The sequence below is a fragment of the Elaeis guineensis genome, chromosome 2 (assembly GCF_000442705.2).
Source record: "Elaeis guineensis isolate ETL-2024a chromosome 2, EG11, whole genome shotgun sequence".
Classification (NCBI taxonomy): Eukaryota; Viridiplantae; Streptophyta; class Magnoliopsida; order Arecales; family Arecaceae; genus Elaeis; species Elaeis guineensis.
In genome coordinates, this window is record NC_025994.2 from 111,086,768 (window position 1) to 111,114,548 (window position 27,781).

General features: G+C 38.2%; 3 protein-coding genes and 1 pseudogene across 3 annotated transcripts; 1 reads left to right on the plus strand and 3 right to left on the minus strand.

Moving 5' to 3' along the window:
• Positions 1-2,966: 2,966 nt before the first annotated feature.
• LOC105043151 (large ribosomal subunit protein eL20) lies at positions 2,967-5,301 on the minus strand. The gene is made up of 4 exons (XM_010920583.4): positions 5,149-5,301; positions 4,855-4,970; positions 4,672-4,735; positions 2,967-3,564 (listed from the first exon to the last, which is right to left on the minus strand). The coding sequence occupies exons 1-4, from the start codon at positions 5,260-5,262 to the stop codon at positions 3,223-3,225; spliced, it is 636 nt and encodes a 211-aa protein (XP_010918885.2). The 5' UTR covers positions 5,263-5,301; the 3' UTR covers positions 2,967-3,222.
• Positions 5,302-7,125: 1,824 nt separating this feature from the next.
• Positions 7,126-13,648, minus strand: LOC105043156 (large ribosomal subunit protein eL20z). The gene is made up of 4 exons (XM_010920594.4): positions 13,045-13,648; positions 11,375-11,453; positions 11,061-11,175; positions 7,126-7,350 (listed from the first exon to the last, which is right to left on the minus strand). Exons 1-4 carry the CDS (start codon positions 13,283-13,285, stop codon positions 7,291-7,293), a joined length of 495 nt encoding a protein of 164 aa, XP_010918896.1. The 5' UTR covers positions 13,286-13,648; the 3' UTR covers positions 7,126-7,290.
• Positions 13,649-15,197: 1,549 nt separating this feature from the next.
• Positions 15,198-20,407, minus strand: LOC105043164 (persulfide dioxygenase ETHE1 homolog, mitochondrial). The gene is made up of 9 exons (XM_010920606.2): positions 20,029-20,407; positions 19,600-19,728; positions 19,355-19,462; positions 17,614-17,748; positions 16,495-16,536; positions 16,347-16,406; positions 16,063-16,116; positions 15,706-15,730; positions 15,198-15,592 (listed from the first exon to the last, which is right to left on the minus strand). Exons 1-9 carry the CDS (start codon positions 20,281-20,283, stop codon positions 15,504-15,506), a joined length of 897 nt encoding a protein of 298 aa, XP_010918908.1. The 5' UTR covers positions 20,284-20,407; the 3' UTR covers positions 15,198-15,503.
• Positions 20,408-25,735: 5,328 nt separating this feature from the next.
• Positions 25,736-27,704, plus strand: LOC109505899 (scopoletin glucosyltransferase-like; annotated as a pseudogene).
• Positions 27,705-27,781: the final 77 nt, after the last annotated feature.

The following is a 27,781-nucleotide window of genomic DNA, read 5'->3' on the forward strand; positions in this document are numbered from 1 at the left end:
TAACTTGAGGCCGTTCCTTCCATTTGCAAGATATCACACATGGGCTAATGGGATGTGGTTGGTGGGAAACCCTCATGGTAAATCTAGTGCTTGCATAGTTTTCTGATGCGCACTTTGGAACATATAATCTGTTAATATAGAAAGATGCCAATGCAAATGCCAAGAAAAAAGGCGATCTCTTGTGAATCCTCAATCGAAATCAGGTGCTTGTGTTCGGTAGAAAGCTGCAAATCACTAGGTGAGGGAGGAAGGACGGTGTTGTTGCAGGGGTTCTCCATGTCGGGGACAAGGTAGCAGACGAGGGCGGTGTTGTTGCTGTAAAGCACCTCATTGCCGACGGAGGTCTAGGCTCGGACTTCGGCTGGAGCCCAAAAATGCTACCAAGCCAGATACCTAACTTGAAGCCACCCGGCTGGTCTGCTGTATTCTCACTGCTCTTTTTGAACTGGCATCGTGAGTCATGCCATGCAGGAGATGGACTTGACGGTGCAAAACAGAACTCGAATGATTCTTGCAAGTTACCATAGAACTCTATTGGAAAAAAAATCTTCAATTATAAAAGTCAACGTTACTCTTCCATCCAACTCCATCAAACAAACTTCAAGTCAGATCAAGTCCATTTCTCCGTCCTAACGCATTTGGATAAGATAGCGCACGGACCCTATACCCATCCGAACATGCGGCGGATTAGCATACACGCTTGGCTGCCCCAGCAGACAGAAAGAACAAGACTAGCACATTTATAACCATTCAGCTTCATTCAAGCAGAATGCAAGAACGTCTTCCTGCTGTGCAGCAGTTCATAACAAGCACCTAGGAACTTTTCCAGCAGTTGGTTCGTCGTTGCAACGCCAACGCCCTAACAAGTTTCAATCAAATACAGCCTCCAACACACGTGATATCCTTGATCATGCAGCTTGCACCACTTAAATTCATTAATTTGATGCTCCTTAATTTTAGTTGATTGAGAAACATTTGCACCACTTAAATTCACTAATTTGATGCTCCTTAATTTATTTTAGTTGATTGAGAAACATCTGAATGGCTAGATCCAATCTTCCATAAAATAATAATAATAATAACAACACACACACACACAAACAAAAAAAATTAGATCCAATCACAACCTGTTGGGTGACATCATTAGCAAACCCAAAAAAAGGAATCACCCGGCACTAGTTGACAAAACAGATGAGCAGACCACGTTTGACAGAGACAGCTAGAGCAAAGAAGTGCCGAACCAGAACTACTAGGGTTAACTATGGTGCACCATGGGGAGGGATACCATAGCCATACACCAGTATCAAACATCCAGAACTTTAAAAACAGCATTACAGTAAGCTAAAGTGTTTTTTTTATAGAATCCGCAGCAAATCATCATATATCCTAAAACAATAACTAAAGCAATTATTGCTGGACAACAAACTTTGATTTAACTTTGTATTAAATATTCATTCAAATTTATACCCGTTTTTCAATTGTCACCATTGGCACATAAAATCTTCGTGAATCTAAAGCAATTCTAATTAAAAGAAAAGACAAATAAACTAGTTTTCCAAACGCAGATAGAATGCAACGCCCGATTCTCGGTCAATCCTCACAGCCACCCTTTACAATACGACCCACATCAAATTTATGCAAGGGGGGTAGGGTGGGGTTTGTAGCTGCAAGCAGGCAGGATTCACCTATATGTTTGTGTTCCTTCAGCTCTAACCTTCACGAGACGATAAGCCAGCAGATCTAGCTTCTAAATCATAATTTAAACTCATATATTTACATTTATGTAGTGCTGGAAGGTACAGAACTACTAGAACAAGGACCTCTCAAATTAGGTTACAAGCACAAATAATACAATCATAAAGTCATCCCCATGTAGTCTGGCACTAATACCATGCGAAAAAAGCAACATTGTGCTTATCCAATCGTCAAATTCAAACTTCAGCCAAATCTCATAACAAGCAAGTAGTAAATACCATGTGTCATGAATTATGAGAAAAGGAGAGACAATATGCAACCGCACTGGTATCATACAACAGGTGTGCATTCGCTACAAGCCAGAGCGACCAAAAAAGCAAATAACATCTAGCAAGCCAGCCAGCATACGAAAAGCAGGTTATAACTGTATCCAACTTGTTTAGAATCATGAGGTTGTTTTCCATCAACTAAACATTAAGGCATGCAACCCACTATCTATATGATATAAGAAAAGATTAAAAAGAGAAAACCGACAAAGAAAACTCACCTACATTGCTGCTTAGAATGCAGTTAGGGTGAGAAGGGAGTGGGGTACAAAATTCTGAATCTCGACCTTGGCAGGTCAAAAACAATGAAGTCACTCCGATTCAACCTAATGAAGCAGGAGGCAAATGTTTATATGTCAAGCAAAGCAATTTTGCGAGTCATGCCAGCAACTTGAGTCCCTAGTCAAGTAGACACAATCTAATTGCAAGACAAGTCATGTGTAAGGTTGTTAATGATAATATGTAGGCAGTGGTGTTTGCCATCAATCAACCTAGACGGCAGACAAACTAAAACACCAAATTGCCAAGAGATATAGGCAACAGGGAAAAAAAGGAAACCAAATTAAAAATTGGTAACCTCGGCAAAGTTGCCTTTGTGGAAGGTTATTTTCAAGTCTTGTTTACTAATGAGAAAGGCATGTGAATCGGGTAGATTTAGAAGTACTCCACCATTAGATATTCCATGTATCACTATGGCACTAATTAGTGTCTTCATTGCCTCGAAGAACAAAAAAAAAATGTATTACTTGATTAGGTAGCTCAGTATATTCATGGACATTATGACACATGCAAAGATCAAGCATTAGTTTACTAAGAAAACACAAAAGCAATGAAATCCTTCACAGAAGCAGAATATAGCTTGTTGATAGAATGCATTCAAATACAAGACAAGGCATGTCAACAAACTATGATCTCAAGCAGGTAGCTAAAATACAAAGTAGTCAGTCCACAAAAACTATTAAACTAGCTAAACTTTGCATAACAGAAGTTATATCCAGGACTTCCAACCACAAACTTTATACTAAAGTACAGCTCATTAAATAAAGTAAACCAAAATTTCCAGCCACAGATTTGACAAATCAGAGAATGTTCACTAAATAAGTTCTCTATGAAGAAAAAGGACTGCATAACCTTAGGACTTGTCTGAACTTCTGCCTTGATGTAAGAAGATCAAAAATGGAGAACTAGAAAGCAAGCTGAATTACATAAATAAGTTTGGCCTTGATGCCTTATATGTGGTTTTCAGCTTCCTGCTTGGTGGTCTAACCTTCTTAAACACCAGGGGAAACTTGATTTTGGAATTATGAAATTGCTTAGTGCTCTCTCTCTTGCAAAGCTTAGCAGGAATTGTGGCGGTTTTGATAATTTGTATACAGTGATACCTTACCCGATGACGAGAAGCCATCTCATTGTACATATGCTCAACAGCACCATTTAGAGCAGTGTCACGGAATTCCTTGTACATGTTGTGATAGCCTGTTCTGCTCTGATAACGCAGCCAAATTCCATAGTTCTTTATCTTGGTCGGTTTCCGTTCAAAAATCTGCAATTCACTCCAAATGAATCATAACAAACACAAAAAAAAAGTCCTGAAAGAATGAGTAATCAAGAGTTTAAACTCATAAGTAAATTGAACCATTAGGACATTGAAACTGTTAAGCAACCCAAATGATAAGAGTACTGTCACCAGTCACCCTCTAATGATCACCACTTAATTCATGCAGGATGTGGGACTTGGGGTTGGTGCTCAGTGTTGTCAGTCATGCCCACCTGTGCTCAGCAATCACCAACTTCCACATCTTCTGGTGAACCGAACAATGATCAGTAGTGGGTGATCTATGGCTTTTTCCAATAAGGAAAGCAGGCTATACATACAAAAGACTATGCAAATTTGTTTCAGTAATTCCTCAAATATATCAAGCCTCACCAACTTTTTGCCACTATCATCACTTTAGCTGATGCCACCAGTTAATTGTTCCCTTCTTTTTCATTTTTCCTAATCTAAACAGTAATTCACTAAGTTAGTCTAACATTATTTATGTATTATTAAACCTTAGACATAATCTTTTATATTCACAATTCGGAACACTAGAAATGTATAGCATGAATTAAAGGGCCTGGCACATCTAAGAACGATAATTTGCAATTATAGTTGTAAGCATGGAAATAAGACCCACTATGGCATGAATGATCATTCAAAAATACTATTTTTCTAAAAAAAATGCCCGCCTGAAATCATTCAAACATATGAAAACGAAAGCGGTTACAAAGTCCACCTAAATCTATTTCTTCTTTGCAATTTAGAGAATCCATTTCAACAGGTGTGCTCATAACATTCCATACATCCAAAAGGGAAGAATCAATTGCTCAAGCAATCATCTTGCCATGTGAAATCCCACATCCTGCCAAGTATAATAAAAAATTATACGATCACACAATCAACCAAAACATTCATAACCCAGACCAAAAGGGAGACATTAAGATGGTGCAAGAATAAAGTACTTTCAAACTACATGAAGAACACCAGATCAAATTATCAGTTTCAAACTGAAACCGGAACAACGTTTATCTTAATTGAGGAGAAATCTTATAAGAAAATGAGTTTCATAAATCAAAGCTAGGTAAACGGCAAGGGGGGAAAGAAATAGACCTCGTTGATCGCCAGAACCTGTCCATTGCTCTTCTTAACTTTCTTGAGCTTCCTCAAGAAATACCTTCAATGCAAAATTCTAAAGGATTATCAAAGGTTCTTTAAACATCGCGAGCCAAAACACAAATCAAAGAAACAAGATTTAAGATCTAGATTTCCGCGAATCGGTACTCGACCGCCTACCAAAACTTGGATTTGGCACGGACCTCGTTGGTCGTCCACAGTTTCATCCGATAGATCCTCGGGTGCTCATCGGTCGGCGAAGGAAGCGCTCTCCCCACCACCTGATACTGATGGAACTGCGATCAACGAGCAAAGCAACAACAAAACCCACGAATCGTTAGATCCACAACATGAAGAACGCATCAAAACCTAAAATAATCCATGGCATTGGACGGAGAAGGGAACGAATGAGCATCCTAGAACGCATCAAAACATCAAAATATGCATGGATTGGACGGAGGAGGAGCAACTCACCCTAAACGCCACCATCGCGAAATCTGGAAGCCCTAGAAACCGTCTTCTCTTCTTCCTCTTCCCCCTTTCCCTCCCCTCCCCGTGGAGCGCTGGCGGCTGGACCGATGAACGCATTGGCGGTGTATTTTTATAGGTTGGTTTGCGAATGGGTGATGCAGGGGAATGGCTAAAACCCTAATGGGCCACGAAATGGGCCGATGAGGAATGGGGTGTTGGGCTCTCTCAAGAAGGCCTATTTATGGTCTTCAAGTCGTAGGACTTGGTGCAAACGGATTGGCTTGCGGTCAAGTGTCACATTTTTGAGCAATCCTGACTACATCTAATAATTATTGGGTGGATTGTGGCTCACGTTTGGCTAGGTCTAATTATGTGATGTCCACGCTGTGAATCTAGGGACCAGAACGTAAATAGAAAAAAAAGAGAAAAAGAAATTGAGATTGTGGATTTTGCTGTCTGCTTTCCTTCTATCAGTCTATTTTTTTAACTAAACCTTTTGCTGATGTGTCACAAGGACAGCTTTGGAGTTGCACTGCATTCCAAGCTGTGCATATCCATTGAGAGACAAATAATGCTATGGATTGATAGCTTTCTACGTCGCCAAGCACGACAAATAATGCCATGGATCGGTAGCTTTCTACATCGCCAAGCACATTGGTGATATTTTATTTTTAGATTTTGCAGGATGTATTCATATTAGAATAATATGATCTTTCTCTTCTATCCAAATATATATATATAAATTAATTTTTATGCCTCACAATTATCAACTGTAGGATGCTAACCGTTCTATGATTTTTTTTTTTTTTCTCAAATAAACAAATAAAGGGGAGCTCCAACGATAGGCTTGGTATTTTCAACAAACCTCAATAAGAATGTCAGAGATCCACACTGATGTAATTGCACGAGCAAGCCAACTTTGTCATAGAGATCCGTACCTGATTTTCCTCACAGAGATTTAGAAAAAAAAAAAAAAAAAGCTCCCTATTATTGATCCATGATGTTACAATATTTGAATCATCCTCTACCAATTTGTTAAAATGCAGTCCACGACAGCATAAGGGCATTTCAGCTTTTGCAGTCTTTTAACTGCACCAGGGCATTTAAGTGTTTGCAGTCTTTAGAGCACCTCAATGAACAACTGGCGGCAGCATTTTGAACTTGGATAACGTATCCATTAACACAAAGCCATAAACATCTCGAGCCAAACCCATGCATCGATGGTGTTAATCAAATCATCGCCATCCACCAAATGCTCTTTCATACTGCATCAAGGACAGGCATTACATATGTAAGGGGCATATAAGTTGATTAAACCCATCGTCCATTTCCCAATGCTAGAATCGCATAATATGAGGTCAAATGAAACTACAGTTAAAAGATTAACAAAATAGTTCCATAATGTTTAAACATATGATTTTTTCCCCCCAAATTCACCAAAACATGATGAGAAACAAGCTGCATCAATGCAAGGAGTCGCACCCACTAATCATGCAGGCACTTGATGCCAAATGGTCACTCCGGTGCTTGGAGTCAATTCATCAACATGCAATTAGTCTTGACAACCGTGGAGGCCTCAACCTAGACTCTAGTACTGAAATAAGACGCATTACGTGCAATTCCGCATGTTTGATCTTAACGTGGCCGAAAACGATCCTTTGCTTCCAATTATATAGTCACTACTTTTTTTTCTTTTGGCACATATAATCACTTCTTTGGTGCAAATCCAATGCTTCTGAAGAATATCTTCCACAGTGTATGGATGCCATAGGAATTGATGAACAGAAAATAAAATTTCAAGAAAAACAGAAAACCTGTCAGCTAAGATGAATATTTCTTGAATATTGCATTTCTTTCCTGTCCGATAGAGGTTAAAAATGGCAATGACAAAGTTGTAAGGACCTTCACAAGATTCTTTTCCACCATGAGGAACAAGGGAAGTAGGTAATATATGAAAGAAACAATTGCAAACAGGAGATGTAGCCATGGGAATTTTAATCACCCTTTAGTTGCTTGCAATCTTATTAACAAATAAAATACCTGCCCCAGCTTATGTATTAAATAACTACAGATTGTTTACAGAACTTACAATATAGGATGAATATAAATACACTAAAGGTATCTAACTGCAGCTTTGTAAAAGAATCACCATACGTCGGTTCCCTTTGTTGCTCCCAGAAGAACAGCAATTGCAGCAAGAATTGCCTGTCAGGACAATGTCAAAATTTAGTTTAAAAAAATTGTGATTTCATTCCTTTCTCTTAAATACTAAATAATAAATACATTGGGAAAATCAGTCTTGACATGGATAATAATTTGAAGAAAAAAAAAGCCTATATAGCTCTCTATTGCACATAATTTACATAGAAATGTGCAAATTTCTTCACCCAGGATTGACCATGTTGCAATACCTATCTATTAACATGAAGTATCATAACTAAAACCAGCAATTGTTGCCCACTAACTCAAGAATGGCTGTTTAAGGTGCTGAGTTTTATGTCAGCAGTTTGGTGCGAACTCTTTGCAGAACCTACCTGAACAACTTCACTACACATTCTTCTAGACCTTCTCCCTTCTCCTGTTGATCTTCCCGTTAACAAAACACTAAAACCACAACATGGACCTATATCTGTCAATATCAACTATCTAATTTACATATGGTGCAAGTAATGGAATACCAGCACGTCATATAAGCTGCACACTTTGGACCTGGTTCACATCATAAACTAAAGTGACATTGCATGATGTTCCAGAAGTTGCATGCCATTTACTGAATTGAGGAAGAGACACCACCAAAGCACTTCATGTGATAAATTGCCCTTGGACTAGCAAAGCCCATCAAACCCAGAATAACATGCTCCAACTCCATACATAGACCATAAAGGAGGTGTGGTAAAGGGGTGTAATGAGATTGCATCTTACTTGCCAAATGAAATAGTCCATATAGAAATCCACAAGCCGTGGCCACCAGTCATGGAAACATGAGCTACAACACCCTTGTTGTATCACACATTGCCATGGAGGCCTTTGCTATGGTCCATTTTTTCCAGTAATCCTACTACATCAATCTTTTATGAGTAAAGAAACAAGTTAAAACTATAGAGAGTTAAATATATTTTACAAATAAAATCATCTTAGAAGGTGAAGCCTCCTGCTGATTAGCCAAAAAAAAAAAAAAAAACAGAAAAACAATGTATGAATGCACACATTATTGAGATGTTGGACAGACTATGATTAACTAAACCCCCCCCCCCCCACCACCACCCCAAACCAAAAAAAAAAAAAAAAAACATAATGGTCTGGATATTCAAGGATAATATTAACGTAGAGAGTAAATTCCAACCTGATAAGTATGACTATTGGATGCAATCAGCAGTGCAAGGCAATATGGCTGACAGTAAGTTGGGCCAACTTTCAGGAAATATGTCATTTTCTCCGTGAAGCTCTAGGATCAGTTATTTGACAAGAGAATTCCCAAACAAAAATCTTTTAACCAATCAAGAAAATTAAGAAATGGAGGTACTCCACCCCTGGTAAAGGCTTCCTACAGGCTTATTTCTAAAACCTCGATTCCAATCAATCATGTGAAAGCACAACACATTAATAAATTAGGAATCAGGTGTCAACCAAGGTATGTATATACAACATCATTCACCTTCCATGCTAGCTTTTTCCCCATTCAAATTTTATTTACCTCCTAGCAACCACATAATTTCTATTTTCTAGAAAACCTAATTATAGGTGGTTCCAGGTAGGCCCGTAAATGGATCAAATCTGGGTCAAACTGCAGTCTGTCCAAATCCAGTTATCTAACAAATTAGCTGAATGACAATCTGAATCCAGATACATGAAGAATCAAATTTCCAATCCAAAACTTAATCCAATTCAGTGGGAGTTTCAAAGCTTTGGGTCACATACAGGCATATGAGGTATCATTGGTTAGCCATATCCTGTAGGAGGTGGGAATTGACCATGGGAAGTGCGACTGACATAAGGAAGAGAGAAGGAAACAAAAAGAAGGAGAGAATTAGAACGAACAAACACACACTCACAGTCACACATGCTGACACACATGGCCAGTTAGTGAGCAGTGAACTTGCGTCACCATATGGCTCTTACCTCTCCTGATCATATGGTGGAGATGAATGGTGAATGAACTCAAACAAAGTCATCACTAGATCTTGATCTAATTGTTCATATAATTTATTAATCGATTCAATTTGGGTTATTATCAAATCAGATTGATGTCGCTGCTGAGTAAGCATTAACCAAATACAGGTCATACACAGATCAACATGGCAAAATTGCGAACCTAATCCAGCTAATTTAAATCAAATTTGGATTACAGCTGAGTTCAGAATGCTGATGCAATCTAATAACAGCATAATTCCAAGACATAATATACACAGAGACCATCTTGTAAATATCACAAGCACAAAATGAATGCATCAAAGCTCACCCCAGCAATAGGACTTTAATCACTATTAGGTAAATGCATGGACTGCACAAGATCTAACTTGGCTTTCAAAACAAAGAATGCAGGTTAACTTGTATGACAGTACTTACAAGGGCATGTGAGATATATGTTATGTTTTGATCTAGCCCTAACTGTCATGTGCTCTATCGATATATGTATCAGTAGAAAAATTTATCAAATGTGCAGCATTTCATGAAGAAGCATGCTACATTTGTCAATATCAACATTTAAATAAATGGTTGCAAATACTTATGATGTGCGAACTAAAAGAAATATTCTACAAAGTGATGATTTGCAATCTCAATGATGTAAATATTGCTTCATAGAAAGCTAGTTCAGAGAATGAAAGAACAATCTCAAAGAAAATAACTTGAAAAAAGGTTGGAGTAGCAAGACGAATATAAAAGGCATTGCACCAAAATTGCACCTACGATAGTGTTATGTGATTCATATCAAAGACCATGAAACATAGGATTCCCTGATACAAATATCCTAGTTTATGGGTTTGTTTTATATCAATTTTTTATGCATTGTCTTCTGGAAGGAGCAGGTTCAATTTTGAATTAAGTTTTCAAGTACAAGTAATTAGATATACATATCCATTTTAGGCAGATAGATACTCTATTTGCAGGCATCAAACACCATAATTTTTTGTTTAATGGACTTTAGTTGTATGGTTGTTGCAATCTAAACTTTCCAGTATAATCTATTGACAAGTAAATGAAAAGTATCAGAAGTATCAGTTACATTATGACTATTGATGAATTCTTTTTTCTTTTTTAAGTCCTCTGGTCCAACTTGGGTTACCGACTACAGGATTTGTTAGTTAAATAATATAGTAAGAGCACCCAAGCAAGTGACCAGGAACTGTGGAAAATCATACCAGTCAATTCTTTTCTTTTCCATATGCATCAACTATGGTCTATGAGTATGATCTCTTAAGTGTCAGGATTCACACCTGCGCATGATCAGACCAAAAATTGCCTAGACCAACATTGTATCTTCTTCGTAAACTGAATTAGATTTCAAAAGATACTTGGAATTATGATATAATATCAGCAATAGGAGTTTATATTGGCAATACATGAGGATTTAGTAATAAGGCATGTCCATGTGGTTTACATATGTTAGAAATCTTCATGCAACTTGAGACAAAAACAAATACCATAGCATTGGTGAAAAATCAAGCCATACAATACCAAAACTCTGAAAACATTGATGGAGAACCATGGCTATAGAGATGCAGGAATCAAAATGAAGATGAAGCCCACTGCCCACAGCAACTAAAATCTATGTCGGTGGGTATTAAATAGTAGAGAAATAAACAAGATATGCAATTATCATATTTTACTCAGTGCATGTGAATGTACAATGGCAGTTAGATAAACATCTATGACAGAAGCTTTACACAGGAGGCTAGATTGGATCTGTCACTTACAGCAATAGTGCAAGCAATAAGCCCTGGTTTCTCTCTGTAATCTATTCTGACACAAAGTAGAATGAAAGCTCCAACATACCAGGGAATTGCAGCAAGAAAGAAGCCAACGACAAACCTTTCAAAGATATAAAAATTATTACAATTAGCCATCCACTTAGAATCAATGCTTTTAAGTTTCAAAAAGGGTTCCACAAAAAGTAGGTTAAAAAATCGATTAACCCACGATTGCAAACAGCACACAGCAAAATTCTACAGATTTAGTCTTCAAAAGCATCAGGAATAGTTTAAATAGAATGAAAATCATGATAACTTACAGAAACCAGCCAATACCAATGCCACAGCAAGGAAGGCGTGGCATTATTAAAGGTCTTCCTTCAGCAATCGTAGCATAACCTACAAGAATCAGAAAAATCAAAGAAAACGGTCAAGTGCTGACAGTCAGACATCTCTAATTTTCATCCCATCATATATAGTTTTTTATTCAAAAAAATATGGCCAAAGTCGTTACAACCAAGAACATGGAATAGTTAGACATGTTAGTCCCAAGCAACAATCCAATTAAATCTCGCTTTCATAAGTCATATGTGGAAGTGCGGAACAATTCCAATTGAAAGTTTAGAAATACAAGATAAATTCCCTATATGTAGACTTGCAATCAAGCATACACACACACACACATATCCAACTTAAAACATTAATTTTATGTGAAGCACCATGCTTGGAAATCAACAAATTATGCAACGCAAGCTCAGAATTAGAGAATAACCTAAAATAGCATAATTAATTTAAAAATAAGTGAAAATAGGATAACTAACTTGTGAAGAAATATGGAACAGATATATCCTTGATTCTTGAAACCTCAGGAAGATTGTTGCTTTCCCCCTATATGTGTACTATGGAGGAACTAATTTATTTCATGGGATAATACTTCATTTTTTATGTGGATCAATTGATGAAGTTGGTCCCCTTGCTGTAAATTGCCAAAGTGTTGGAATTCTTTGCTAAAACTTTCTTAATGACAGAGGGAAGTGACTTGAAGGTGAAGCAGTCCTTGGATTGGTACTCTTTGCAACAGCTGCAGTTCCATTGTTGAATTTTGTGGATTCACTTAAAAACATCATATGGCTGTTTCAGCTCCTTAATCAGAATAGACAAAATATCGATTAAAAGAGGACAATCATGCTTGCTTTTTGATGCCCAACCTTCACAAAAATTGCTGCCATACTTTGGCTACAAAAGAACTGCATCCACAAACTGCTTAAATTTGATGCAACAGTGGAGACTTATGGGCTGTCATAGGCACAAAAATGCAGCAGCTTGGAAATCAGCCAGATAATGAACTGTCTTGCAATGTATAGAGGAACTAGCTAATTCTAGGTAGACAAAGAACTGGTTTCCATCGGAGATTGTCTAGTTTATTGGTTTATCCATTTCAAATGCCCTTTGACCTATTTTACTTAAAAAGAAACAGAAACAGAAAATTCTTTGGTCTGACGCACATTTTCTGTTCCAGAACTGAGGTAATCATATCAAAATCACATCTTTAACTTTTTCCTGTAAAATTCTGCAGACTGAATGCTTGAAATGAAATGTTCATCAGTATTTGGAATAAACCAGATGGACATGCATCATATATCAATGCAAGAACTTAAATTTGATCAAAATTTAGGAGCAGCAATATATTCAAATCCCAAGACCAACACAACTCCACTAACTCAACCCGATTGTGATGTAACCCCAGAAAGATCAAGAAACTTGGCTTCTCATCATCTCCACAAGTGGCCATTAAATAACATGAAAGAAACCCTAACTTCAGAAATCAAGAACACGTCTTCATCACAAATTCACTAATTCCGTTTCTAAAAGTAAACCAAAACAATAAAATTTATCATTTTCAAGGTTAATCTTCAAACAAACAGATATTTGGATCAATCAACACATAAATTTTTCTGGAACTTCGCTTGTCGTCTAGGGTTAAAGATACCTGGAACGAATTGGTAGCCATGGGAATAGTATGGAGGGCCGGTGGAATAAGGAGGGGGATAAGTTGGGGGAGCCAGCCCGGGCGGAGGCGCCGGCTGCGGGTACCCGATCGCCGGCTGAGGATAGCCCGGGGCGCCGCCCTGGAACGTCCCATACTGCTGCTGATGGGGTTGGCCGCCGCCGCCGCCGCCGCCGTAGTGATCGCCCATGATTCCCCTGCTCTTTCCGTCGCCTTCACTCATTCTTTTTAACTTCTCCTCGGATGGTTAGGGACTCAGGGGGGCACAGAAGCCTCCTTCTCCTCGTCCTCCTTGGCGTTCGATTCGATCGAATATGTTATCACCAAAATTTTCCTCTCTCTCTAAGCTATATCGGATCAAGAAACTCGCAGGATATTTCCCTGATACAGCAGCGCGCACGGCAGAGGCTCCGCGCTCTAAAATTTCTGTCCCTCTCAGCATATCGGGCAGCGGATATTTCCTAATAGAGCACCAATACGCTTCCCGAGCTTCATCCCCCAACCTAGAAACCCGGATGGGGTACGGTTCACGGGAGAACGGGAGTTTTCTTTCGGTCGGCACTACCGTTTTACCCGTCTACGAACCGATTGTGCAGCGGGTGCTAATTGCATGGATGATTGATGGAGGACTTGAGAACCTGCTGGATGTTTGATGACGTGTCAAACTGTGGTGGGTGAAAGGATACTGATTTTTTTTTTGGGTAAAAGAAAGGATACTGATTCAACGCAGGGTCTATCAAAAGGAATATTATTGATCAGAATAATTTTATCACGAATCTCTTAGACTATCTAATAATAAATCAATATATAAAATATTTTATTTGAAAAAAATTTATTTGTTAAAACATCCAATCACATATATTTTAGATTATTTAATAAAAAATTATCACACCATCCATCGTTAAAAAAAAAAAAAACACTGTTATCCAAATTTGATAAAAATTTTGAATAAAAAAAAAAATCGCTAATACCTATAATTGGATAGCTCACAATTTTTATTATTTTGAATAGAAAAAAATTATTTTTTTTAAAAAAATATTGATTAGAATTGTACTATCATCCATACTAGAAATTGTTTGTTAGAATCATCCAACAAACTATAAAAATTCCGCATATCAATCATTTCTAATTTCCTATTAAATACTAATTATGATTAACCATTCTTCATTAAATACTAATTATGGCTAATCATGATTTATTTTTTACTAAATCATGGTTAGTCGTGGTTAGCATTTAATGGGGAATCAAGAATGACTAATATGTAGATCTTTTATAAGTTTGCCTATATCCTATACAGTAGAATGATTATATCTAATAATTTTTTTCATATATATCTTGAATATCCAATAAAAAGCTGCCATATCATCTATCGGAGGATAAGATCTGACACGTCATGGTACATAACGTAGTGATATATAGAGAGAGAAGGGGGTGTACGGCATTTGGATTACTGAAGTAAACTGGAGAACATCAGATATCAGACCGCATTCCCACTTCAACAATTGGCTGTAAACGCAGGGACTGCCATGAGACGCATAGGTAAGATGGCTGGGCGAAGCATTCGGTCTCGGTAGTGTTTTTAGAATTAATTGTATAAATAAATAAATGATTTAATGAAATGTAATATTATAATCATCCATACTTCCGCCAGAATTCATGACATGTGCTCCACATAACTATGAAGGATAGTTAATCTGTATATGTTTGCAAATTCTCTACAATCTCTAGTGCTTATTCCACACATCTCATGGTGATCTTAGGATGAATAGTAAAGCTTTGATCTCCCCCGAAAAGAAGCTTGCAATCCGACCGCTGTCCCTATTCCTGTCTGCCAGTGCAACAGTCTTGATATACCTACTGAATGTAAACGTTGCATTTGTGCTAATTCTTTCTTACATTTTCTGTTCTTATAACCATTTACAACACCCGTACTGCCAAAAAACACTCGATACTTCTAAAAAGTAATAGCATTTCTTATTCAGCAACACAGATCAGTAACCATCTGTTGGGCCCATCAAATTTCCTTGATGAGTCAATGGCAAGTGAAACCTCATGTTCTGCTTATGTGCTCATGGTTGAACTGACAAGTATATAAGAATCACTGTCACTGCATCCAAAAGAACATAAAAGCAATCTGAAAGAACAAAATCTCATTGTTCTGCTACATACTTATCCATTATTTCTATAGAAAAATTCAGAGCTTACATCCAGCATGAAGATAAGAGAAGACCGACTGACATTAGAGTACTGTTTACTGTAGCAACGAGGAGTTGCAACATTTATTCTCAAATAAAGGAAAGGTAATGCAGATAGGATAGCATCCTATTAGCAATGATCCACACCCAAACAAAGCGCCGAAATTATTCAAGTACGTACAATCACTTCCCTCGTCTATCATACAGTACTGGAGAAGCAACACCTGCTAAGTTTTCTGAAGGATGCTAGACCTTTGCGTTTAGATCTTGCAGACCACAAGCCAAATTTGCTGGTACTGCTACAGCCATCATCTTTGGGTAAGACAAGTTCAGATCTGGATAGGAAAAGGAAAAGACGTTCAACTTACAGTTCAAGAAAATAGATGGTACAGTGGTTCAAAATTAAAACAATGAATTTATATTGGCCCAGGTCAATATAATTACTTACTTTCCATGATACTCTGGAATGTTTCCTACAAAAAATACAAGGAATAGTCAGTAAAGTTTAATATTGCCTGGAAAAACAACTGCATTCACTTTGTCTAGTTAATACAGATACAAGATAGAAATTGCTTAGTTTTCACATTTGAAAAATCATAGACAAAATCTTATCAAACAAAAAAAAAAAATCATAGACACATGAATCCAGTTTCAGTTGTCAGAACAGTATCATCCAATATTCACAATAAGCAGACAAGGCATCCCTTAGATTGGAATTGTTCAATGAAGTTGTCATAATGCAAAAGAACAACGGTGTCTCCAGTAACCAAAAAAAAAAAAAAACACAAAAAATTTCAGAACTTACCTCATCCTTCGTTAGCCGAGGATTGTAAAGCATCTCCTCTCCAACTGTAGTAACCTGAATGTCAAAAGAGTATGCTTATTGGGCCAATACCATTAATGATGAAGCTAGAATTCAAAGCTGTTGCCAGTGAGATTTTGGTCCGCTGATTGTCACCTCTCTCCTTAGTGCTTGCACTGGGGAGAGGTTCCAAGTTCCACTAAGAAAGGTGGCACTCTCACTCTTATTTACACAAAAAAATAAAAATAAAAATAAAAGAGTAAAGAAGGGCCAAAAATTTTACTTACAGTGAACCCTTTATAGTCGTGAGCAGGATATAACAGAGTATCCTTTGGCAAACTAAATATCTGTGCATGTGTAAGAAAATAAATCAGTACATATATGTTATAAGTTCAACCTGTATCAAAAATTGATCGGCACATATCAGATACTTGCCTGTGAATGCACTGATTGGTAGAGCTGATGTGAACTCCCTCCCTGTAAGACAAATCATGCTAAGTAAGCTACAAACCAGACAAGATGCAGGAATAAATCATACCAATTCACAAGTGGTTTTTTGTTTTTTCAAAAGAAAAAAAAGGGAATCTGATAAGTGAATCCACCTGAATTGCACTAACTCTTAAACTAGATTATGTTCTTCCACAAATGGCCTCCCACTTTACAAATGTATTCGAGTATCATGATTTTAACAAGAAATATCGAGTATTTAAAATCTTCTAGATCGAGTATTTAAAATCTTCTGAGTTTCTAGTAGCAGAAACAAGAATTATTTTTTAAGTTTCATTCATTTAAATAATACTTCCAGGCATTAACATGAGCACCCTGCAGTCTAGAATCTTACAATCTCCACAGCAAGGTGACCGGGCTCTTAAGCCTTCCACCCATTTGCCCAAACCTCTGTGTTAATGTCCCTTGGACCAACTCCTGCTTACTTCCCTACCGAAAATGCATCAATTAATAAAATACATAAAACAATTTCTAAACCAAATAAAGCAAAAAAAGACTCTTGGACTTCTGACTCTTTTTACCACTCTACGGACCCAAACGATGCTCTTGTTTCAGTACGTCAATCTAAGATTTGATGATCAGGTTGATAGTTGGAAAAAAATTGAAATGAGATTCATGGACAATCAAGTAATTAGCATTTAAAATATTTATTCACTTTGTGATCAGAGTTTACTAGAAAATATGTATGAAAATGATCGGATTGTCTCCACCCGATAGCTTGCTGCATAACAAGGCATAACAAGGTCCAATGTTTGCAGCACACAAAAATATCTATCCTTGAGAATTGTTGGTTCCACATGGTTATACTACTTGGCTTCAACATAACATAAGAGCATTCAAATTCCCTGAATCCACACTCAGTTGTCCATACTGAGAAGTAAACTGACTGTTTCACCTAAGCAATCTAGCCTTATCCTGTGCAATTGCCATAGTCTAGAGTATGTTAAAAATTTTCAGTTGTGAACAGTGGATGGCCTTTACAGCTTGACTTTTTGTAGGCAAAGTAGTAATCTTCTAGGAAATAAGGAAGATATTCAATTATTATACCTGAAAATCTGTCCTCCCACAGCCACGTATCAGCAAGGCATCACCAGTAAAAGCCATTCTTGGATGAGGCTGATCAGATCCATCTCCTGTCACATAAGTAACACAGCCCATCGTATGACCTGGTGTAGCACGGACCTGCAAAATTCAAAGTGTTCTAGAACCAAAGCATGTGAAGATACATGACATAATCCAAAGATAGCTGATTCAAATTCATTCTTGCGTTATTCCCCAATTGTGCTAATTCACAAGTACGTCTTCTGACAAAGATCATCATCAAGAACCAAAACTTTTCCTCAAATGATTTGCTTGCTAGCATGAGGAACATGTACAGCAAAAAGCAAAAAAAAAATGATCGGGTAGCTTGTCCTAAATATCAACAAACAATAATAATTTATATTTTTTGTCTATAAATTCTGAACAGAAAAATTATCCCTTAGCAGTAACTAAGACAATTGATAACAAAAGAATTTTGTCTTTTTTTGTTTCATTTTGTCTGGAAGAGATCTAATGACTAAATTCTTGGATACGAAAAAACACATGTTAAATTAAGAATAACAAGACATATTAGTAAAATAGTAACAAGATCTGTGGTTTCCTTAGACCTCCGCAATCACTTCAAGAAGATAAATCAACTTGATTTTAAACCTCAAATATTTTCTCCTTCAATTAACTATGCATTACAAACTCTCGACTTGGAACCTGAACAAGACCCTGTGAGAAAGGAAAACACAATCCAACCTCAGGTCTCAAAGCAAACTAAACTAAATAAGGTTCTAGACAAACCAAACTAAGAAATATGTGGAGATATTTATTAGTCTCTTTGGTGCTTTTCCACATCCATGATCTTCCAACTCCAACATGTAACCTAAAGCATCATCTTACTTCATGCTTTAGATGCAAAAGTCAAGACACTAGTGACATGTCAGACTTCTGCTAGCATATCAACTCTCTTACAATCTTTCTCCCTGAGTCAGAATGTCAATTCACACTATGGTCAATCAATTTTTCTCATGGAAAACACTTAAGGCATTAAACATGAAAGCACATGAGTAAGGTTCTCAAAAAAGTAGAGTGGATTGCAGCTCCGCATGTTGGGCAGCATTGCCAAATGTAGAAGTTTACTGTTTTGAGTGTGTGCGTGTGTCAGTGTGTGTGTGTGTGTGGATTGTAAGTTTTGCATGCGATCCTACCATCCCTGGTGTGGTGTCAAACTCATAACGAGCATGATCTTTTCATAGTCTTCCCTCTAATTCCTGCAGGTATTTGCATCGGCTAGCTCCAGCTACTAGCACTTGCTCCTCAAGTTTCCTGATAATCAGAACGGTTCACATCCAATTAGCCTATATATTTTCTTATATTGCAACTTGACAGATTGCCATTGTGCATGCACACCATCCTTCTGCTATCAACTGAATCATCATTTTAAAATAATAGACCTCACAATTTCATTTGGTACTGCACAGTTAAACAAAATGGATCAGCATATATGCATGCATGTATCAGAACATTTAATATGCCAGCACTAATTTCAGGTAAATGTTTTACGATCATAAAAACAACTAGCAAGAAGCATGTACATGAACAACATGGGCCATATATCCCACTTAATTATCACCACATGATGATCTTAGCTTTTTCCATAAGATTCCCAGTGCCCAGCGAGCACACAAAAACAATGAAAATGAGTAATTTCTGTATTGTGCTCACTTGAGTAACGAGAATATATTACAATCGACTGTACCTCCAGGAAAAGATTGCCAAAATATATGTTATCACCATGTTCCACCAAAAGATCTGCTTTTGCATTGCTAGATTTGGAAATCACAGACTTCACACCCGGCATCTTACCCTGCAAGAAATAATTCCCATTCATACATAAAGCTCTAAACCCATGAACTTCTTTAATTTATCTGATTGCAAATGGATTGATTCAATAAATTTGCCAAGCAAACAATTAAATGGATTTAGAAAGAAGACATAACTCACCTTTATCAGGCCTGTTCCAGTGACATGATCAGCATGGACATGAGTATTCAGGGCATATATGAGCTTCAAGCCCAATTCTTTGACAAGAGTAAGATCTCGGTCCACAGTTTTGTCCACCGGATCAACTAACTATCAGAAAAGAAAAAACCAGTTATAGTTAAGCAAATATATACTCCACAATTAAAATTCAAAGAGAACTCATCCATCATTACTCGAAGTGCATAGCTTGACATTGCAGTGATGTATGTATTACTAGCAAGAAACGCGTAAATCGGCATGTCACGGCGAAATCAAACTCAAGAAATAAAGCATCAAAAAACACTGACAATAATCCACACATCCATCCACTCCACATGAATGGCTGCAAACAAAACGAATGAGTGAAGGAATTAAGCGGTTCTAAAGAAATTCGAAGACGGGCAGCCTCACCATGGCGGGTTTGTCGGGGTGGCCGACATCGGCGAGAAGGTAGGTGTAGGTGGAGGACTCCTTCTCGAAGAGCTGGCGGAGGAGGAGCCTCGGAGCCTCTGCGACGGTGCTGTAGGCCGCCATTGTTCCCGATCGCGGCGTCGAGCCAAATAGGGAAAGAAGTGGGGTTGTTTTGGTGGAGGAGGAGAAGGGAAAGGACGGAGGGCGGCGAGAGTTGCGAAGGAGGAGGAGGTGATGGAATCGAAGCTGAGACATACTCAGCTATGGAGTTATATATAAAGAGAGGGAGGAAGGAACGAGGGAAGGAGGCTTCCCTCCTCTTGAGATGGTATCTCGTATCAAAAGAACGGCGATTTCGTTTCGTTCGGAATATTCTTTAAAAAATTAATGAGAAGATGGTGAGGGTTGGATGGGGCTGGGGAAGAGCGCGGGGGCGGGGATCGGCAAAGTAATCTGTGGGCTATGACAAGGACTCAAAAGAGGATCATTATTGAAAAAAATTATGTCATCGTGATAAATTAAATTTGAGATAACATGATGCAATTGGAGGTGTATTCATTTCTTCGTGACATTTAGATCTGCTTTCATGATCTAATCGTTTTTTTATGAGGCACATTGATGATTGTACCTAAATATCAGGATCAGACTTATGAATTCTATAGGACCGCTTTATTTTTTAAAATTTTTTAGATGTTCTCGTACTAGATTGATTAGAGCACCCATTTGTAATTAAAAAAAAAAAGAAAAAAAGGTGGACACAAACTAGTCGCAAGAGAAGGACAAAAGTAGAAGCAAACCAACAAATAGCATGAGCCCTGGTCAGAATAATGAACTATATCCGCGCATGCCAATCCAGCACAACAACGTCACATGGAGATCGTCCGTCCTTTCCAGGCGAGTCCAAATCCACCAAAGACCCAACAAAGTGACCGGCACGTAAGACTCCGCCGTGACATCGTGCAAACAAGACGAGCAACAAGAGAGTGCGTCTCTCTTTCAAGGCATCCCACCTGCCACGTAAAACAAAACGATGCGTTTTAACGATGAGCCCACTCGACGATGCTACTTGGCTTCTAGTTGGGAGATTTACACGAGGATGACGACTTTCGTGCCTAAAATAATTGGGTCCACTGGTTGGCGCATGATCTGATCTGATTAGGGTAGGTGGGGTCCATATTTAGGGACTAGCTGGTTAGTACTGATTGCGAAATGGGTAGGACATGATAGGACTAGGGATACGATTTGTGCAAGGTTGGTTAGTACTTGACGGGTACTATCACATGGCGCAAGTCATGCTCGTGAATGAAAGCATATACATGACAAATTGGACGCGGCTGTGATATGTAATGTGAATAAATTTCCTTCATGTTCAAAGAGAATAAACTATTATTATGAGATTTTACTGTATTTTTCTAGATGATGAGTTTAAAAAATTTGTTGAATTCATTGGGATTCTAAATATGGAAGCATGCGAACGATTATTATATATCGCTTCTAAAGATTGTTGTTAGAACTAATGGCAATGGGTGTTTTTATTCTATATCTATGTAATCTCATTGTTTAGACAAAAAAAAAAAAAAAATCTCAGGATGGTCAAGCACTGGATCTCTACATTATGTTTCTTTCTTTTTTTTCTTAAATATTCTGATAAAACATATTTGTATATCTACTCGAGTTTGTACATATATAGGTTAATATATCTTAACTTTTTATTTTCTTAAGCTTTTTTTTTTTTTTTTGACAAGTAAAGCTTATTACATATTTATCTTTTAAGAAGAAGTACTCGCATATTTCCTTTAAATTATCCTATTTTTGCATGAATGTCCATGCTCTTAGATTTCTGGCTACTCATATTAATAAATGATCATTTTAAATATAAAATAATTTTATTATGTTTTTGGATTAATACTACTGAGAAATTCATATAACAATATAGCTCTTTTCAACATAAACTAAATCTTAATTTTTTGGAGTTGTTAGCATAAAGGGTGATAGGGTCAAACAATACTTAAAATAATTATTTATTAATGTATAAAAATATATTTAGGTGGATATTCAGGCAAAAAAAATTATGGATGATCTAAATTTATATATACAAATAGTATTTTTTTGGAGAACGGATGTCTAATAAGCCATATCTTTAATATGTATATAATAACAATTTTTTTCTCCTATTTTATATAAAATTAGTCTACCTATAGTTGCAGAAGAATTAGACTATAAATTGTACTCCAATGGCAAAGTACACGTCCAATCATAAAAGAGTGCCACTAAAGCATAGTGACGATCATAGAAGGGATATTAGTTGGGTTAGATACATCTTCAAGTTGGATGGTTTACTGAATGATTATAAATTTTGTTTGGTTTATTAAGGCTTCAGAGATCCAGAGTAGTCCAAAACATGGGCCTGATGTAATTGCTTGCGGTGCCTAACAAGAGTAGACGTGTGCCAGAGTGCCAGTTGCGCCCTGGGATTAATCCAACGAGCATAAGATTGACATGTTTATTATTATTATTATTATTAATATTATTATTATTATTATTATTATTATTATTATTATTATTATTATTATTATTATTATTATTATTTGATGATGGCATGTTTATTAGTTGCAAGTGGCTTTATAAAACAAATATAAACAGTTGGTTGGCTTGTCAACGTTATGATATCTGATCTTATCAGCATTGGAGTTTGTGGCCAAATTATTCCCATTTATCATATGTTTCTTGCCTAAGTAGGTAAGCCAGCTTGGAGCAACACACAAGGAAAGCAAAATATACAACAAACAACAAATTCAATCCAAACAAGTATTTTATTTTGTGCACTTGTGCATCAAGCAAGAAATGACTTGTAAATAATTAGTTGGGACATTGCCTGCCTCGCTACATTGAAGGACTCTTGGTGGTTATATTGGAGGACTAGAATCAAATCTCGCCGTTAAGGTTAGAGATTAAGAACAGTATGCATTTTACAAGGGCAGAAAGCTTGCAAAACACAACTGATGTTAATTTTCATCATTCGAACTAAGAAACAAGCATCATCGGTAGATCGTGTCCACACACATACGCACACAAAAAAAATTTTAAATTTGCAACATATATATAATTTTATTAAAAAAAATTTTATATGTATATCTTTTCAAAAATTCAAATTTGTGTGAATATCCTCATAAAATTACTATTCGCATATATATTCTTATAAATTTTTTTTTTTTGCACATCTATGTATAAGAATATTTTAATCATTTTAATTTTAAATCATTAATTTTTAACGGTGTTAGATGATATGAGTATATATAGAAAAAAAGATATTTTATAAGGATATACATGTAGATATCAATTTTGAAAAGATATTTATATAAATTTGAATATTTGGAAAGATATACATGTAAAAAATTTAAATATTTTTCTCTCATACATTGTAGATTATATTTTATCTAAATTTTTTGAAAACAAAATGGTGTTAGACCTTTCATTTGTTACAATCAGCAAAGGACAATAATCTAAATAGACTCTTTGGTAGATGCTTCATCATTAACAGATGTCCCACCAAGGGATGACCCCACACCAAGAAAATTTAGTTCCGATATAGCCCATATCAACCAAATCATTGCTCTGGAAAAACTGTGAATTCTAGCACTCCTCGATTCCCCTCGAAAATAGACCACCTTTCTTTTCATCCGCTGTAGGAATGGCATCAAAATCCCCTCCAAGAAGGATCGGCTGATTCACTTGTAGCACTCTCGTAGCCTCATGCTACAGTTCCCGTGGATCACTCCGGAAGTACCAGCATTTGCAGCTCTAAGAATCCATGGTCGATTTGAACTTTTTGGGATAAATAATACCATATGTTATCTGATTACAATTTACAGGCATAGGCAAAATCTACTTCTCCCATTTCCGCCTTCAAAACGCTTGAACAACCAACAGCATATAATAATCAAATGGCAGTAACCAATCTAGCTATGCCTTCAAAACAATACATAGCTTCTTTTTATATTTCTTGATGTTGGAATAGTGCCCCTTCTTTGTTAATGTGGGACATCTAGCTACCGTGCCGAGGTTAACCAAAAGGTGATATTATGCTTAGCAAATCCCGCTAAGACCTACCATACCCTTGTCCTTGGTCAGTCTGCATCATATAATGAGTTTGGGTTGGGCCATCTTCAGTTGCACGGACTAGGTCTGATTTCAAGAAAAAAGACATCAGCGACTAGTTGTGTTCACTCTTATATATAGAATTGCAAATAAGAATATGAAGTACAAAATCTCTGAGTTAGTTTTCCCTAGCTCATTTACATCAAAAAAAAAAAAAAGAATATGAAGTCGAGGAGGAAAGGATGTGTAATCCCATTTATATATCTTTTCCGGTCATGTCATTTTGTATGTGCGTGCAAGTATTTCTAATTGGAGATTTTTGGTATTTTAATATCAGTGTCAACTTGAATCCAGCCCTTATAACAAATATATTAGGATCTTATGCTAATCCTGCATTTTTAAATAGGTGGCTTGAGATGACGTATTCATCCATTTATTAGAAACGTGCAACCTGAGTTTAATGTTTGCAGATCTGGTTAACATGGTCAGCGTTTGTGGAATTTAACATCATGTGGGGTTGAAGTGGTATTTCCAGGTTGTATCAAATTTGGTAATCAAAAAGTTTGGATGAACCATTTAGACCATGGAGACCCCGAACAGACATGGATTAATTTGATCAAGGGATATAGAAGAGAGTTCGGCCTATCTTGGCCCTCATCGAGTTTGTGAAATTGCATGCATGGGAACATGGCTGTGCAATTAGGCAGTACACAAAGTAGCACTTCTTAATTTTAACATTGTCAAATGCATCCATGGATGATTGAACACACAAATCCTAAGAATCTTGATTTGACCTTTACTCCATCTAGAGAGGAATTTCTCATATTGCAAATTATATAGCTACCATTGCGTTGGGGATGCAAGAGAAAGAAGTAAGATTTGAGGATCTACGTTACATTCTAATTTTATTTTATAATTTTTTTTTATATATATATCTTTTTAAACATTCAAATTTGCATGGATACTTTCATAAAATTATTATTTATATATATATTTTTATAAATTTTTTTTTACATATCTACCCATAAAGATAATTTAATTATTTAAATTTTAAACCATTAATTCTTTAACGGTGTTAAATGATGTAAGTACATATACAAAATAATAAGAAAAAAATATATATAAAAAATAAATATTTTATGAAGGTATATATAGAAATATTATTTTTGAAAGGATATTCATACAAATTTGAATGTTTAAAAATATATATATACAAAAAACTCAAAATATTTTTCTGCTCTCCGGCTATTAGGATCACCCAGAAGTTGCAAGCAATGAAACTAGCACTGAAATGAGATACCAAGGATAAGGTAACAGACTATGTTTTGATTAGGCAGCGGTATTGGAGAAAATAATGACATGCAACTTAAAGAAGCTGATAGTAGGGACCTAACTATTAGTGAATTACTAGTGCTTTATTTCATATTGATTAATTATCACAATCTGTTACAGCAAGTGCTTTTTTTAGCATCAAAAATTGAGACTACAATAGATAAAGTAAACAAAATCTTGCGTCGTTAGACATGTAATCACACAATGGTTATTGGAAATATAAACTTTCTTGGAAAGAAATAAAGAGGAAGAAGAGAAAAGAATGGTTGTGTGTACAATGGCTGTGGTAATGGAAAAAAGTAAGTGGCTTGGGATCTGATCGTGTATTTACAAACTATCAATGGCCACTTATAAAGAGGTGTGCATCGATGAATAGTCATTTAGTTTTATCGCATGCAATCTGGTCGGTCATTAAATTTGGCCAAGATTATTATTATACGTGTGAGCATAGATCATTTGCTGTACATTATACAGTGTGATATACAGTATGTATTGTTTATCGTGTGATGAACGATTATGCATAGCCTGCACGAATGTGCATCCACATGTGATCATTCATCGCATGAGAGATAGTATACTGTGCATCGTACCATATGATATACAGTAAAGAACCCGGGCTCTACATGTACTCCTCAACACTTTTATTGCGATGCATGCCGCGGTGCATCGCACCCACAGCAGCGGATCCGCGCCCGTCCAGCTCAACTACCGTTGCCCTTTTCTCACTGTTCCTTTCACTGGCCACCGAGTACCTTTCCCTTCTATATCCCACCTCTCTACTGTCAACGTCCAACCTACCCCCAATTCCCACTCTCCCCACTCCGTCGCTTCCTCTGCTTCTCACTAACTCTCGAAGGTAAGGGCCTCGCAGCGCCACCTCCCAAGGGCTCCAACGCCGCCTCTGCCGGCCCCATTCACATGCTCTTCTTCCCCCTGATGAGCCCCGGCCACATGATCCCCATGGTCGACATGGCCCACCTCTTCGCCACCCGCGGCGTCCGCTCAACCATCGTCACCACGCCGCTTAACGCCGCCAATATCCGCCGCACCGTCGTCTCCTCCGCCACGCGCCCGCGGTCTCCCCCTCTCCCTCCACGTCATCCCCTTCCCGGACCCCGCCGCCACCGGCCTCTCCCACGGCCAGGAGAACCTCTCCACCGTCTCCACCGCCCACTTCAACACCTTCGTCATGGCCCTCTTCCACTTCCAAGCTCCTCTCGTCTCCCTCCTCCACGAGCTCCGCCCCGACGTCCTGGTCTCCGACTCCCTCTTCACCTGGACTGCCGACCTCGCGCTTGAACACGGCATCCCTCGCCTCATCTTCCACGGCGCCGGCGCCTTCCCTCTCTTCGTCCTCTCCAACCTCGTCAACTACCTCCCTCTCGACCCCTCCACGGAATCCTTCATCATGAACGGCCACCCCCATCCAATCCGCCTTTACAAAAACGGCCTCCCCTAGCTCGTCGACAACTTATTCATGCTAAAACTCCTCGGCGAGGCAGAGGCCAAGAGCTACGGCGTCGTCGTCAACACATTCCACGACATGGAACCCAGCTATGTCAACTACTACAAGAACAAGAACCAGGCCGGCATCAAGGCCTGGTGCAGGGCCCGGTCTCTCTCTTCTGCCGCGCCGCCGAAGAGTGGGCAGAACGCGGGGAGTCCTCGGCACACCGGGAGCAGGTTCTAGCGTGGCTCGACTCCAAGCCGGCCGGGTCGGTGGTGTACGTGTGCTTCGGGAGCCTGTGCCATTTTAGTGGGCCCCAGGTGAAGGAGATCTCGCTGGGGCAGGAGGCGTCGGGGAAGGCGTTCCTGTGGGTGGTCCGGCGGGAGGCGGCGGAGGACGCGGCGGCGGAGGCGGAGTGGATGCCGGAGGGGGTCGACGAGAGGGTGGAGGGGAGGGGACTGGTGGTGAGGGGGTGGGCCCCGAGGTGGAGGTGCTGGGCCATGTGGCGGTGGGGTGGTTCGTGACGCACTGCGGGTGGAACTTGCAGCAGGAATCGGTGTGCGCGGGTGCCCATGGTTACTTGAGTTGGATGGATGTTTGTTAGGGATACTCTTTTCGATATAGCATGATATAATATTAAAAAATATTAGAATTTGACGCCTTGAGATTCAGCCCATATTGAGCCCACAGCGAGGTTCGCGGCGAAAAACGGAATCCAACGAGATCAAGATCACCTGAATCGGAGCTCGGATGGAGGAGATACGAGCTTTTGAAGTCGACACGAGAATTGAGACGGCGGAGGACCGCCGGCGACCGGCGGCGGGCGGCAACGGCGCAGCAGCAGGCGGCGGCGCGCGGGACGCGCGTCCCAGGCCC

Bases quoted from the DNA above. Each gene is read 5' to 3' on its own strand.
- LOC105043156 (XM_010920594.4), bottom strand. From the start codon at position 13,285: ATGAGTGAAGGCGACGGAAAGAGCAGGGGAATCATGGGCGATCACTAC. The intron at 11,454-13,044 runs GTATCTTTAACC...TGATTCTTGTAG, and splicing joins TGGCTACCAATTCGTTCCAG to GTTATGCTACGATTGCTGAA. The intron at 7,351-11,060 runs GTAAGTGACAGA...TTGTCCTGACAG, and splicing joins TTATTGCTTGCACTATTGCT to GCAATTCTTGCTGCAATTGC.
- LOC105043151 (XM_010920583.4), bottom strand. From the start codon at position 5,262: ATGCGTTCATCGGTCCAGCCGCCAGCGCTCCACGGGGAGGGGAGGGAA. The intron at 4,971-5,148 runs GTGAGTTGCTCC...CGTTGATCGCAG, and splicing joins TCGCGATGGTGGCGTTTAGG to TTCCATCAGTATCAGGTGGT. The intron at 4,736-4,854 runs GTAGGCGGTCGA...TTTGCATTGAAG, and splicing joins CGTGCCAAATCCAAGTTTTG to GTATTTCTTGAGGAAGCTCA.
- LOC105043164 (XM_010920606.2), bottom strand. From the start codon at position 20,283: ATGTCTCAGCTTCGATTCCATCACCTCCTCCTCCTTCGCAACTCTCGC. The intron at 17,749-19,354 runs GTACAGTCGATT...TGAATTTTGCAG, and splicing joins TTGGCAATCTTTTCCTGGAG to GTCCGTGCTACACCAGGTCA. The intron at 16,117-16,346 runs GTAAGTAAAATT...TTTGACATTCAG, and splicing joins ACGACTATAAAGGGTTCACT to GTTACTACAGTTGGAGAGGA.